At 42.6% G+C, this 13,310-nt stretch overlaps 3 protein-coding genes across 4 annotated transcripts in view; 1 reads left to right on the top strand and 2 right to left on the bottom strand.

The window, feature by feature from the left end:
- The window catches only part of LOC108599559 (early endosome antigen 1), a 17,175-nt gene extending 9,690 nt beyond the window's left edge, over positions 1 to 7,485 (bottom strand). The window contains exon 1 of the mRNA XM_017986452.2: positions 6,654 to 7,485. The gene's annotated coding sequence lies outside the window, so the exon portion shown is untranslated. The remainder of the gene's footprint in view (positions 1 to 6,653) is intronic.
- Positions 7,486 to 7,753: 268 nt separating this feature from the next.
- On the bottom strand, positions 7,754 to 11,684 carry LOC108600674 (E3 ubiquitin-protein ligase Bre1). Of its 2 annotated transcripts, none has more exons than XM_017988378.2 (4): positions 11,596 to 11,684; positions 10,191 to 11,393; positions 9,210 to 10,132; positions 7,754 to 9,153 (listed from the first exon to the last, which is right to left on the bottom strand). In XM_017988378.2, the coding sequence occupies exons 2-4, from the start codon at positions 11,370 to 11,372 to the stop codon at positions 8,064 to 8,066; spliced, it is 3,195 nt and encodes a 1,064-aa protein (XP_017843867.1). In that variant the 5' UTR covers positions 11,373 to 11,393; positions 11,596 to 11,684; the 3' UTR covers positions 7,754 to 8,063. The 2 variants fall into 2 exon arrangements, with proteins under 2 accessions (XP_017843867.1, XP_017843866.1); XM_017988377.2 differs by having other exon boundaries at positions 10,191 to 11,540; positions 11,596 to 11,682.
- Positions 11,685 to 11,733: 49 nt separating this feature from the next.
- Positions 11,734 to 13,155, top strand: LOC108600675 (zinc finger protein 501-like). The gene has a single exon (XM_017988379.2). The coding sequence runs from the start codon at positions 11,806 to 11,808 to the stop codon at positions 13,000 to 13,002; it is 1,197 nt and encodes a 398-aa protein (XP_017843868.1). The 5' UTR covers positions 11,734 to 11,805; the 3' UTR covers positions 13,003 to 13,155.
- Positions 13,156 to 13,310: the final 155 nt, after the last annotated feature.

The following is a 13,310-nucleotide window of genomic DNA, read 5'->3' as shown; positions in this document are numbered from 1 at the left end:
GGTTGTTGATGTATAGCCAGCAACCATTGGTTTACTGTTGTCTACATCAGCAACCAAAGCTTGTTGGTTTAGCAACTTTTAAAACAGAAACTCATTATAGAATCAGATGATTGTTAACAAAGTTATGACTAAAAAGGATGCTTTGCCTATTAGTTTTTTTTTGGTTTCCAACTTTGAAAAGCTGTAGCTCAGCGAAAAATTTATGACAAAGAAATGTTGTACCACATTAAAGCTTAGAAATATAAATATACATTTTCTTTTTATTCAATAGTTTAATTGTATTTGTTTGACAAGTTTATGACACAAAAACAAATTTGCAGAACAATATATCAGGAAATAGAGAGATATCAAAACGGATTTGACGGTTTTATATGATTTGATGTGGCTTTGTAGCTGGCAATTAGCATGAGTATAAGCTCGATATGGACTGACTACGCTTAGATTAAGTTAACTTGGCTAATATAATGATATAGAGATGTATTAGTTTTAGAAACTTAATTGAGCATCAACTGGTTTTGTTTATAGTTATTAATTTATTGTGGCAAATAGAAGCCAAGTAGCTGTAATTAAAACACACAGTTTGCTACAATTATGCAAATTGTATGGCAAGTCTGTCTCAGCAGTTGGTATTGAAGGCAAAGTGAAAGATTCATATCATTCTCAGTTGCAATTAGCTGCCATAGCACTTGTTATAGTTGCTGGCATTAGACAAGCTTCGTTAGTGAGTTGCTTGTTATTTAAGTAAGCGATGGGGCAGCGATAAAATCCCCAAAAATTGACAGCAGCGAGGGCTGCTTAATAAAGTTTGCGACGGTGGGAATTCAATTGAAGTTAGACAACAAAATGTATAGAGCAGAAAATGTAGCAAACCAGTTTAGAAATCCTGCAAACGACCTTGGCTAGAACAGTTTAAAAGCCTGTTTAATGTCTTGACGAGAGCAGGCAAGGAGGCGGCTTCAGAGGCAAGCAAGAGGCACTAGTCTGGGCGGCCTAATGAAGGGCACTTCAAGCACGCTCAGGCAAAAGCAGAGGCGGCTCTCAAGTGTCGCACACACAAGAAAAAGAAGAAGAGGAAGCCAAGCAAGGCAAAGCATTGCCATTTCCATAGACATTAAGCCCTCAACAAAAAACACACACACACACACATACAGCTGCAGCTTAATTGTCAAAGCATGAAAAAGTATCTGTATCTGTATCTCTATCTCTATCTGCTGGCTGTCGGCGGCACATTGAATTGAACTCAGAGCCAGCCCTTCAATTGTCTGCGCAAGTTTTATCTGCTGGAGCTGCAGCTCGAGCTTCAGTTGTAGCTGGGAATAAATAAAGTTGTCGCGCATTGATCGCATCGGCCGAATGCCCCTGACAGTGAAAGACTGAGCTGCGCTTTTGTATCTCATTTTTTCTGCTGGTTCTGTGTTTTCTTTTATGCTTTGGTTGCTGCTGTTTTTTTATTTTTGCCTGGAAACTTGTTTCGTTTGCTGATTTCTATGCCAAGGCAGAATGTTTTGCATAAACCGGAACTGACGTTGCACACATACAAGGACGTCGCTCATGCAACGTTAGGGTGGAGGGGGGAGTGGGAGTGGGAACAGTTGTTGCCTCGTTATGCTGCATTAACTTCAATCAATGAACGTTGCCACTGGGGTCGGGTTCAACTGTAGCTGCGAGTGGGCAGAGGTTCCAATTCGATTAAAGCGCTTGAAAGCGCAAAAATAAAAATAAAAGCCCCAAACGCAGTTAACTTAATTACAACAACAACAGCAACAGCAACAATGCAAGAGCTCTTGTGTAGAAAAGCGCGTTAAATGCGAAAACTGAAACGGGAAAACTGTAAGCTGGCATTGACAGTGACAGTCGAAAGCCGAAAGCCGTCTCTGGCCTCCGCGAGAGCTTAGAGTTTATAGCCTGATGTAGTAAAAGATCAGCTTACAGTTCATATGCGAGAGCCACGAGCTTGAACAAAGCGTAGAAAATTTCAATTTGTTGTATAGCTGGCAAGAAAGTTTGAAGGACAGCCAAGTTGGCTTAAAGAAAAAGTTACTGAGTGTGCCAAATAAAAAGATTAACAATATTTTTAAGTTTTTAATTGGTCTGCTTAAGTGCAACAATAATAAACTTTACTATTATAACATTTAACACTAATTGTTTCGTTTAAATTTGATTGAAAGAAGCAAAACATTATTGAACTAAAAGCATTTCAAATCTATTTGTATTTATATCTTTATTAATTTGCCAAAATCAAATCTAACTTATTATTCATACTTCAGTTAAGCAGCACATAAAAGACTCTTAGCTTCTGCTTTTAAGAATTGAAATTGTTTTATTTAATGAAGCCGCTAAAATCTGCTTGCTTAAAATATTAATATACATTTTAAAATTCGATAGTCAAGCACAGCTAACATCATTAAGCGTTAATTGATAAGAAATGCATATTTACAAAACTAAGCATAAATCTTTTACCATCTTTTCAGCACTTAAAAAATATATTTATTTTAAATAAAGTACACTGTCAATTTGCTTTCTTCACACTGCGCTCTAGATAAGCAAAAGTCGTTGGTTGAAAGTTGGGACAATGCTTAAGCCCTCGTTCAGATAATGCTCTGTGAACTGAAATTAATCAATTATGTTAAAGACTGCACACACATGTGTTTGCACTCGTGTGTGTGTGTGTGTGTGTGTGTGTGTACAACTTTATGTGTTGTTTGTGTATTTTCTTGTTGTCTTTATACTGTGTCCATATGTTGGGCAACCCGTACATATATTTATGCACTCGTTTAGCTCGTATATAAAGAATACATTCACTTGCATAAATTTCTCTCAGCCCATAGCTTTGGTTGTTGTTGCTGCTGTAGTTGCATTGAAATAATTTATTTCCATGCCTCGCATTTATGGCAATTTATTTTTTTCTGTCTAGGCTGTGTTAGGGGGAGTGAACGGAAGCTTTGCTGTTCTGTTGTGTGGGGTTTGATGCTCGTTTCTTTTTAGTTTTTGGCTATTTGTGTCGATTGCTTTAATTGATGCTCTCAAAGTCAAATTGAGTGCAATTTGAAGCCAAGCTGGCAATTCTCACGTCGAACAGGTGGCACACAGGCTGCCCAGCGGCTTGGCCTGTAGGCGTGCCACGCCCATAATGCACACTCCTAGCTGTGCGGCACTTCCTGTGGCTCAAATGAAGCGAAACATTTGTGCTGCGAATTACAATTGCAACGCATCGTGCCACATGGGGCAGCAGCCACTCCTCTGAGCAGTCGTCACAGCTATAATGAGTTGCAGTTGCAAGTTGTTGTCTGTCTGTATGCATGTGTGTGTGTGCGTGTGTGTTTGCAGCAGGGGACAGCAATTGAAAGCTGTGTGTGCATAGAGTTATGACTGCGGGCGAGAGAAAGGGGAACAAACTCTTCCGGGTTCTCTCTCTCTCTCTCGCCATTCTACATTCTACACTCTGCTCTCCACACTCTTTGCATGTTTTGGAGTTTTCTATTTTATGTTGCAGTTGCTGTTGCACCTGCAATGGACTTAGTGCGCATTATGAGGCATGATTTCTAATTCTAGAGAGCAAAAGAGAAAGAGACGGGGGCACAAGCGTGTTTAATGAATCAAAGCATACACAGCTGTGGAGCAGGGGCTGGGGGGAGCGGCGCTCTGTGATTTTTGGCGTCTGGTCTGGCCAGCTGGGCCTGTCACGAACGCAGGTTGGGCTCTGGGGTATTGGGCAACGCCAGCAGCAGCAACAACAGCAAAGCAGGAAGACGCGACCAACTGTATCGCTGCGCTTTTTGAAGTTACAACTCGGGAATTGTTAATGTTATTGTTATTTTTCGTTGCTGCTGTTGCTGTTGTAAACTATAAACAATTATTTTGATTTTTTTTCGGCGTCGGCTTCTCAGTCAACGGCAACGGCAACGGCAACACGCAAAAGTTTCGTTTCGTTTTGCATTTTCAGTTGAAAGTCAAAGATTGAGCAACCGCAACTCAAACCGAACCGAAACGCGTTTCGTCTTCAGAACTCTCTGCGTTGAAAGTCGTCCCAAGTCATTGGAATCATGAACTGTGCCACACACCACCGATTGCCAGCGCATGTACTACGTGCCACATACACTATGCAACATGATTCAAATAAATTAATTTATTCAAATGTTGTCACAACAATGATGAAGAATTCAAGATATAATTTCTCAATTGTTCATTATTTTATTTGCTGCGGCAATTGTTGAGATACAGTTGAGTTTAGTTTGAAATTGATTTTAATGTGAAGTGATCAGTAATCAAATTACAATAATGGAGTCATCAATTTCATTGACAGCTAATTTATATCAGCTGATTTTATATACACTATATGCTAATCATTGAATACAATTTTTTGGTTGCCTTTGTGTAATAATTTTGTAAGTTATTTATTACAAGCAAAATCAAATGCATATTAAGTTCTCTATTTCTTATTAAGTCCAACCTGGCAGGCCAGTGTACACTGTTTATTTAGAGCGTCGTCTGTCTGCTGTTGTTTTAGACCAAAACAAAAAAAGAAGAGCAAAACGAAATACTGCAAAAAAAAAAACGACAGCTTGTTGTTTTTTCAGCTTCTTCTTTTCGATTTTCTTAAGCTGCTGAGGGCGGATCGTTCATTGGCCTGCCCACAGACATTTGCCGGATCATGTATATATATATTGAGCATGATGACTAGCTTTTGCCGGCTACAGTTAGCTGCTATCATTAACAGCTTATTGTAGTGCGCGGCAATTACAGCAACAAAATAAAAAATATTTAAAAAAAAGAAACAATTTAATAACAAAATTTTTGTGTGTTGTCATATGGCAGAGAAAGTCTTTGGTTCGCTTCATTTTTCTTTTATAGCTCAGAAAAATAAAATTGTTTATGACATATGCCATATAACGACGAGTACTCGACTTTAACTAACTTTATAAACTCAACAACAACGTCACGCTTCGTTTAGCTTTTGTACATTTGTTTGCTGCTTTTCTTTTTGCAACCGCGTGCGCCATATGACACCCAACTTGGCTTAAAGGCGTAAGCAGAGGGCGTGGCTTCAATTGACCAGCGTCGCCAACATGTCTCGCCTGAGAGCCTCGTCTCATTGTCAACTGTCCTGCCTAGTCTGTGTCTGTGTCTGTGTCTGTGTCTGAAAGCTGAGACTTTCAATAGCAAACACTAAAAGTCAGCAGCGAAGCAAAAGTCTCTTGCGCTAGTTTCTGAAATTCTTTGAGGGCCAAAAGCAAAACAAATCACAGGCCTAACCTTGAATTTGGCACTCGAATATTCAACTCCAAATTGTTATACAAATAAACACAGATACTATATGTATATATCGTTTATACAAAGCGACAACTTCTGCCATTGTTAATGGCATTTTTTTGTGTGTTTCTGATAATTCGCATAATCAAAGCGCAGCAGACTGAGGGGGCGGGCGCGGAGTTTGGAGCAGTTCAATTTCGCACACTCTTTATAAACATGTTTTGCGTTTTATCAAATTTTGTTATTTAGCGTGTGCGTGTGCATATAAACTGGAATATACGAACGTCAACAAAATTAATGGTCTATATTCATTCAAGTGTAATCGTTTGTATGTTATCGGTTGCTGATAATGCTCAAACACACATTAGAATGCAATCTGACAAGAAGTATATAAAAGGCTGGTCAATTAGCCAAACGCTCGACGCTGATAAGTTTCGCAGAAACTGCAAATTCTAGAAGGAATCTTTCTATCAACAAGTTGATGAAAACTAATACCAATAACAGTTCTTTTCATTTGTAGTCCAAAGTTATAAAATATTTATTTATTAAATATTTATCTCGAACCAGTTTTAAGCACATCTATAAGATAGTTTCCTTTGTATTGAACTTGTTTTAAATTGATAGTTGAGCACCACTTTAGCATTTCCATTCAACAAAACGTTTTAAGGTGTGTTTTTGGCTAAGAGCCTACTACAACGGTTAACAAATTTAAAAGTGAAATGAAAGCAAACAAAAACACAATAAACAATAAACAATGTCTGCATTCAATTGTGGTCTAAAGATTTATGAAATGTTTGCCTGTTAACAATTTGCCAACCATAATGCGTTTTAATGAAATTTAATAACCATTTTCCTCGAGATGCCGCAAATTGTCGCGTATGCGTAATTAAAACGGTGCACGCATCCGTTTGTCTCATTATTAACTCGATTAAATGCAGCAGCAGCAGCAGCAGCAGCAGCATGAACTGACTGATTGATTGATTGATTGAATGGCAAAACTGGCATCAAATTGCGCTCTTCCTGATTGCAGCGCATCGCTTGCAAATCGATTATCGCCAGTGAGCGAGTCATGCAACATGCCAAATGAGTTTTGACGCTGCATAAATTGAAAGTGCTGGGGCACGGAATATGCGGCAGGCAGGAAGCGTTAATGGCAGCAGCTCGCCTGACCTTTCAACTCAAGCCAAATAACAAAAACCAATTTAAAGGCCAGCTGCAGAAATACCATAAAGTAAAATTAAACAACAACTTTAGGAGCGGCAGCAAACTGCTGAGCTCAAGACCGCCCACCACCCGGGGCATGACTGCTGCCCAGTCTCGAGCTTCAGACCCAATCCCACTTTGGTTTGCCATCATATGCGATAACAACTTTCTAGCCACAAATACAAATGTTGTGTACTCACCCACAGAGAGGCAGCCTCAGTGGCAGCGGCGGCGTCGGCGGCGCAGCAATAAAAATTTGTGCCAGCAACACTGACAATGTTGCTGCTGCTGCTGCCTGTCGTCGTGTCGCTTGTTGTTGTCGTTGCTGCTGTCTTGTTGTTTACTCCTGCAGTGGCGCTGATGAAAATGTCAGAGGGTCTCCGCTCACGCTCACGCTCAAACCAACTCCAGCTCTCTTTGGCGCTCTCCCGCTTGCTGTGTTTGTTTAAAATTTAGCAACCTGACAGGGGGGGCCTGATAAATTCTATTATTGCATTCGTGCGCGCCGTGTGTGTGCGAAAAATAAGCAAAGTGGATGGCAATTTGTATAGAGTTCTCTTGAACGGGCGGACGACTGAAATTTTGCGAATTTATTATCACTTCACATTTCACACTGTGTTAGCCCTCATTGTTCTTGTTGCGTGTGCGCTGATCCCGACAGCTGCAGGCCAAAAACGGACAGCTGGCAAGGACTTGCTTTGGCGCGCTGCAGATCCTTTGTCTTCGTCCTCACACACTCACACACGCACATACACAGAAGCCCACACACATATACACAGAGTGTAGCACAACCAACGCGTTTTAAACAGCACGAAAAATCGATGGCTTAAGTTCCAAATAAAACCACAGGCAACAAAGGCGACTTACACAATTTACTTTGGACGGCACATCGATTAATTTACAAAAACTGCACTTTTATCGCAAACTATGCGCAGCCTGCACGAATTGAAAAAGGCTTTAAGAAAAAGAAAAACCCGTTCGTTGAAAAAGCCGCTACCGCATCTATTTCTTTTCGTTAGTTTTCCATTCAGCCGAGAAACGTACCGCGCGCTTCGAAACGTATTTTAAAAATAAAACAACAACAAAACAAAAAGATAAAGATACAATGGTGTATGAGTTCGACTCAAATAGTTGCACATATCATCCAGTAGTTTTAAAATAACGCGAGTATTATCTACAATGAAATTAAGGCACAGTTTTGCACTCACTGGAAACTGAGCACATATCAACCGAAATTTAAAAAAAATTGCTTGTATTAAATAAAACCCAATTAAATTTAATTAATAATTACAACTTGAAATTTTAAATTGAAAATAATTTTTTAGACATTTATTAGTGTGTTTTGTAGGAGTTAGTTTTCATCTAGAAGCTACATAAAAAACCCGGTAGAACGTCTCGCGGAACTTAATATGAGATGCTTGGGGCGGCCGTAATGAAAGTTATTTAAATGGTTGCCACAAGATATACAAGGGATTTAAGGATAGCCACGCGGTTGCGATTCTTAAAAACAAATATATATATATATTAATATTACATAGATAATATGCTCATAATGGATTAGCTCTCGGCTCGCTATGATCAAGGATCGTAGTATAATGCATTCTGTCTGTCTACTGCAGGTATAACCTATGGTAGTCGTTGGCGCCAAAGGCGCAGTTGCATTTGGGGCACTTGCGCTGTCGCGTCTCGTATCGCGTTCGCAGGCAATCGTAGCAGAATACATGGAAGCACTTGGAGAGCACTGCGTCCTTTCGCTTCACCTTGCATGACGGACACGTGAGCGTCTCCTTGTACTCGCGTATCTCCTCTATCATCACCTCATCGATGGTGGTGCCAGACATCTCCATCTTCTTCATGCGTTCCGCCTTGCGTTTGAACTGCGCCAGCTCCTCCTGCAGTCGCTTCGTCTTGTACGCCTCCGCCTCCAGTGAGCTGGTTTTCTCCGCCACCACTTGTTGCGCCTCCTTCATTTGCGCATGATACTTTTCAAGATGTAACTTGAGATCCGCTGCCGACTGTGCCGATTCAATAGCCTTGCGCTTGTGCATCTCCATGGCCTGCTGCCGCAGCATAAGCTCCTTTTCAATAGATGCCACCGTGGCTTGCAGGCTGCGCTCTTTTTCTTCCAGTTTGCGCAGCACAATGTGCATGGCTTCGATCTGCGTGGTCGCTGTGGCCATTTGATCCTCCAGCACCGTCTTCTCCTCACGTAATAGTTTGTGCAGTTGATTGGCCTTTATCCGCTCTGACATGAGCTTAAAATTAGCGTCGTCCTTCTCACGTAACTGCTGTATGAGCCTGGAGTTCTGCTCCTGCATGTCCTCAAATGCTTGACCAGTGACCTCCATTTCATTCAGCAGCGCCTCCTCCTCATGCGAGCCCACAAATGGTCGACCGCTGCCTCCAGGCGCAGCACCCCACGAACTGTCGTTGGGCTTGTGATTGGCCACCTGCTTCTGCAATTCATACTTTTGCTCCTCCAGCTGCTTGATCTTGCGCAAGGCCTCTTCGTCGGCCAGCTTTTTGCGCTCCTCTCGCTTGCTCTCCTGCAGCTTTTTGAGCTGTTGCCGCAGCTCCTCAATCTCCGAGCGCAGCTTCTTCTCCGTGGCCATCAACTGCACTTTGTCCCGTTGATCCTTCGAAACTCCTTTGTACATGTCCAGCAATAGCTTCATTTCCTTCTGATCATTCAACGCTTTTCTGCAAGATGAGATGCGCATAAGTTAAATTCATTTGTTGACGATAGAAATACTTACTTCAGTTGCGCCTTCAGCTCCCGCACAGCTTCACTCTCTAAGGCTTTTAACTCTTTAGATTTAATACCATCCTTTGAATCCCTTTCGCTTTTGACAGAATTTGAAGTGCTTGCCGCTGCGGCTGCTGACGTCGTCGCATTCGCAGGTCCAGGTGAGTCTTTCTTTTCGGCGTTGACAACATCGTTGGCGCAGAGCTTCTCCTGCTTTATGGCTGGATCTTTTGCATCCTTGCCAGCCGCTTCATCATCCAGCTCATCTTCTGCACAAACTGAGTTCTCCTCTTTGATGGACATATTGCAGTCACTGCTGGTGTTGCCCGCATTACTCGAGCAGTTGACACCAGCGGCGGTACTGCTGGAATGCTCCTCCTTCACATAGCCTGCTGATTCCTGTTTGATTGCTTCGCTTGCGGCCGCTGCAGCTGCCGCTGACAGCTGCTCCTGTTTGTTGGTCTCGATTGTGACTAGCGCCTCGTCGAGTTCCTTGCGCAGCTTTAAATTATCTGTTGAGAGGTCCTTGTACTTGCGCTTATAGCGTTGCACTTCGCCTTTTAGCTGCCCATTATGGTTCTGTAGCGATGTAATCAAGTGTCGCATTTCGCGATTGATAGGCGCCGTCTGCTCATTGGCGGCCATGTTTTGTTCAAACTCTATGCGCAACGCCTCATACTCCTTCCGTATAAGTGCAAGGACATCCTCCATTTGTATCATTTCGCTACGCACTTTCTTCTGGGCAATCAGCTCCTCGCTTTCCATCACCTCAATCTGGCGCAAATGCTGATTTTTGCTTGTCTGCAGTTGATTTCGCGTTTCATCCAACATGGTCTTGATCTGCATGGACTCGTTGTAAAGCACTGAGAACTGCGACTGCAGACACTTGTACTCCGTGGTCTCCACAATCACTGACTCTGGCAGCTGCCGTATCTATAAATAAATAATTATTAAAGATAAGCTAAAAACCTTTTTTATATGTAATGCTTACATCCATCTTAAGCTTTTCCACTTCCTTAAGCGTCTCGCGATGCGTGGCATGCAGCTTGTCCAGCTCCTGCAGCCGATTGTTGGCCAGCTCCCGATGCTCTTCTAGCTCCTTTTGCAGTTCTTCTAAGTGTTGACTATTAACATTTGTTGTTGTAGTACTGCCGCCAGTAATGGAGCCGCTGCTTGTGTTGGGCGTTTTGGTGCTATTGGTGCTCTTATTGGGATCGCCATAGATTTGATGATAGGCCTTCAGCTTCTCAATGGCCTCGGCTAAATGATTCTCCAGCTTGTCGTTTCGACAGTGTATCTTCTCCAGATCGTATTGCAGCTCATCGATTTGATTCTTGAGCTCGGCATTCTCCGTCTCTTTGGCGGTGAGCGCATCCTGGTATTCCTTCATTTTCAGCGACATGGTATGAAACTTCTCATGCAGCGATGTATTCAGATTCTGAAGATTCCGATTCTCTGTCATAATCTCAATGTGCGTTTTCTTCAGTGTCTCCTCAAGCGCATGCACGCCGGCTGACACACTAGCTGCATCCACAGCATCTCCAGCCGCAGCGGCCTTTTGCTGTTCATCGTCTCCAGCTGCCGTGCCAGCTGTGCTGCCGGCACCGCCTAGAGCATCACCTCTCAATACATGCGTTATCTTTTCGTTACGTTGCATTAACCTATCAATAACCTGTACAATTTTGGCTACTGCACGCTTTGAGACTTGCACACGATTGGCCAACTTCTCGTCAAGCTCCTCCTTATCCCAGGTGGACAGCTGCGTGAGAAAAGAAGTGGTCACCTCGTTCTCGTTCTTGTTCTCCAGCTCATCCGCCGTCTCGGCATCGAATCGCTGCAGCAGCACCCGAATGTCCTCGTTCAGTTGATTCCAATATCGATTTACCACATTGAGCACCGCATCGTCCTGCGTCTGCCGCTTCTCCAGTTGCTCAATACGATGCCTCAGCTCCGCCTCGCAACGCATGCGTTGCTCAATTCGCTGGGCTAGCTTTTTATTTTGAAATTCGAGCACCTTGATGTCCATCTCCTCCAATGTCGAGACGGGCCCAATTAGATGCGGCTCGAAGTGCACCTTCTTGATGGGCGGCTGGCCAGCGGCCGCTGCAGCTACCAAACAGCTGCTGCTGCCGCTGCCGGCGCCGCTGGCATCGTCGGCGCTGCGTTTGGACATAATTTTAAACTATTTCCTAAGCTGCAACAACGACAATGAAAACGAATATGCCAAAATAGCAAATAAGTTTAATTTTCTGTATTATTGATTTTCGAGTTTCGTGGCTGTGGCTGTACTCCATTTTGATCTTTGCGAATTGGATTGCAAAAAGTGCCGCAAGAACGCACGCTAAAATGCCAATGGAATTACACCCAGTTACAAAGACGTATTAATGCTAGCTTACCTTAATTTCAAATGTGTACACTTTTATCTTAACATTAAGTAAAATTACAACTTTTTAATTTTTTAGTTACAAGTTGGTGTTAGGCTCTTCACAGTGTGACCAGAAGCTTTGAGTGCTAAAATGCCAGCGAGCATGTTATCAAAAGCTATACCGATACTATCGGCGCGTTGTTCCGGAACGGTCACATTACACATTCCGTGAACAGCTGAAATGAACTTGTTGCGAACTGACAACAAATACACAACTATCAGCTGTTTATTAGTGCAATTGATCTTTATTTACATATTTGCTATTGAAAGCAAGAAATTGTGCTTAAAGATGGAAATGGCGTGCAGAGTGTGCGCCGATAGGTCGCCTAACCATGTGGATATCTTTGATAGCCAAGACGATGAGCCAAGTTTTGCGGAGATGCTTAAGGAGTGCATGGATTGCCGTATAGAAAGAGGTGATGCACTGCCAAAAATGATTTGCCGAAGATGCGTGCAAGCTACGGAGAGTGCTTTCCAGCTCAAGCGCACCATAGAGGAGAGTCATAAGCATTTTATGAAAATGCTGGGGCACAGTGGCGAAGCCGACGACGAGAACGTTTCAATATGTGAATCACTAGAGGCGAACGACTGGAAACTGGAGGAAGTTGAGCTAGACGTTAGTTGTGTGAAGCAGGAGAGCGCTGTACAGGAGCTAGATGCGCAGTTCATTACAAAAATCAGAGGCGTTTACAAATACGATGAATGTATCAGAAAGGAATCCATCAGCAAACTACAAGAGTTATTTTCTGACGATTTGCCGGAGAATGAGCAGCATCATCTATGCGAGATTTGTGGAAAGAGTTTCTCAGATGTTACGCTGCTCAAAGAGCACGCCATGTACCACAATGATCAGGAGCGTCCTTACAAGTGCAATTATTGTCCCAAGGCTTTCAATCAGCGCTCGAATCTTCAAGCCCATGTGCGTGTGCACACCGGGGAGCGTCCCTTTCAATGCTCGCACTGTCCCAAAGGGTTTTCACACAGCCACCATCTCAAGGACCACTTGCTAAGTCATACGGGCGAACGTCCCCATAGCTGTCCACAATGTCCCAAGGCCTTTCACAAGCGCTCCAATCTACAGTCGCATCTGCGCATTCATTCGGGCGAGCGTCCGTACGTGTGTCCATACTGCTCAAAAACATTCAACCACGCTTCAAATCTGGAGAAACATACACGCATACATTCCGGCAAGCGCCCATATCAGTGTCCTCACTGCCCCAAATCCTTTACACGCCGGCAGCACCTCAAGGATCACATTCTTGTGCATACAGGGGAACGACCTTACAAGTGTCTGAGCTGCTCGAAGGACTTCAAGAGCAATCCTGGTCTTCGCAAGCACGTCTGCAATCCGCAACAGAAAACAAATAGCACGCCATAGCAAACAAATCTTATTAATAACTATTTGGATACTTTATGTTTAAGTAACATACTTTAAGGATTAAGACAGTCAGCTGTGCTGATTTCTCTAAGGGATTAAGTTACAATTAATTACTTCCATTGCCATTGTTAATTGAATAAAATAACAAGTTTTCTAAAGAAAATGAATTTTATGTTGTTGAAGAATAAAATAGTCTTTATCTACACTCTCCAAATAGTCCAAAAGTATTAAATATGAAAAACAAACTATTACTTGCAAAATGACTCAAAAAACAAACTGCTCTGTTTTAATAATAATTATTTTTTAAA

Source organism: Drosophila busckii, chromosome 3L, assembly GCF_011750605.1.
Source record: "Drosophila busckii strain San Diego stock center, stock number 13000-0081.31 chromosome 3L, ASM1175060v1, whole genome shotgun sequence".
Taxonomy (NCBI): Eukaryota; Metazoa; Arthropoda; class Insecta; order Diptera; family Drosophilidae; genus Drosophila; species Drosophila busckii.
This window is presented reverse-complemented; position numbering and strand designations above follow the sequence as displayed.

Bases quoted from the DNA above. Each gene is read 5' to 3' on its own strand.
- LOC108600674 (XM_017988378.2), bottom strand. From the start codon at position 11,372: ATGTCCAAACGCAGCGCCGACGATGCCAGCGGCGCCGGCAGCGGCAGC. The intron at 10,133-10,190 runs GTAAGCATTACA...ATTTATTTATAG, and splicing joins TGGAAAAGCTTAAGATGGAT to ATACGGCAGCTGCCAGAGTC. The intron at 9,154-9,209 runs GTAAGTATTTCT...CTCATCTTGCAG, and splicing joins GAGCTGAAGGCGCAACTGAA to AAAAGCGTTGAATGATCAGA.
- LOC108600675 (XM_017988379.2), top strand. From the start codon at position 11,806: ATGAACTTGTTGCGAACTGACAACAAATACACAACTATCAGCTGTTTA.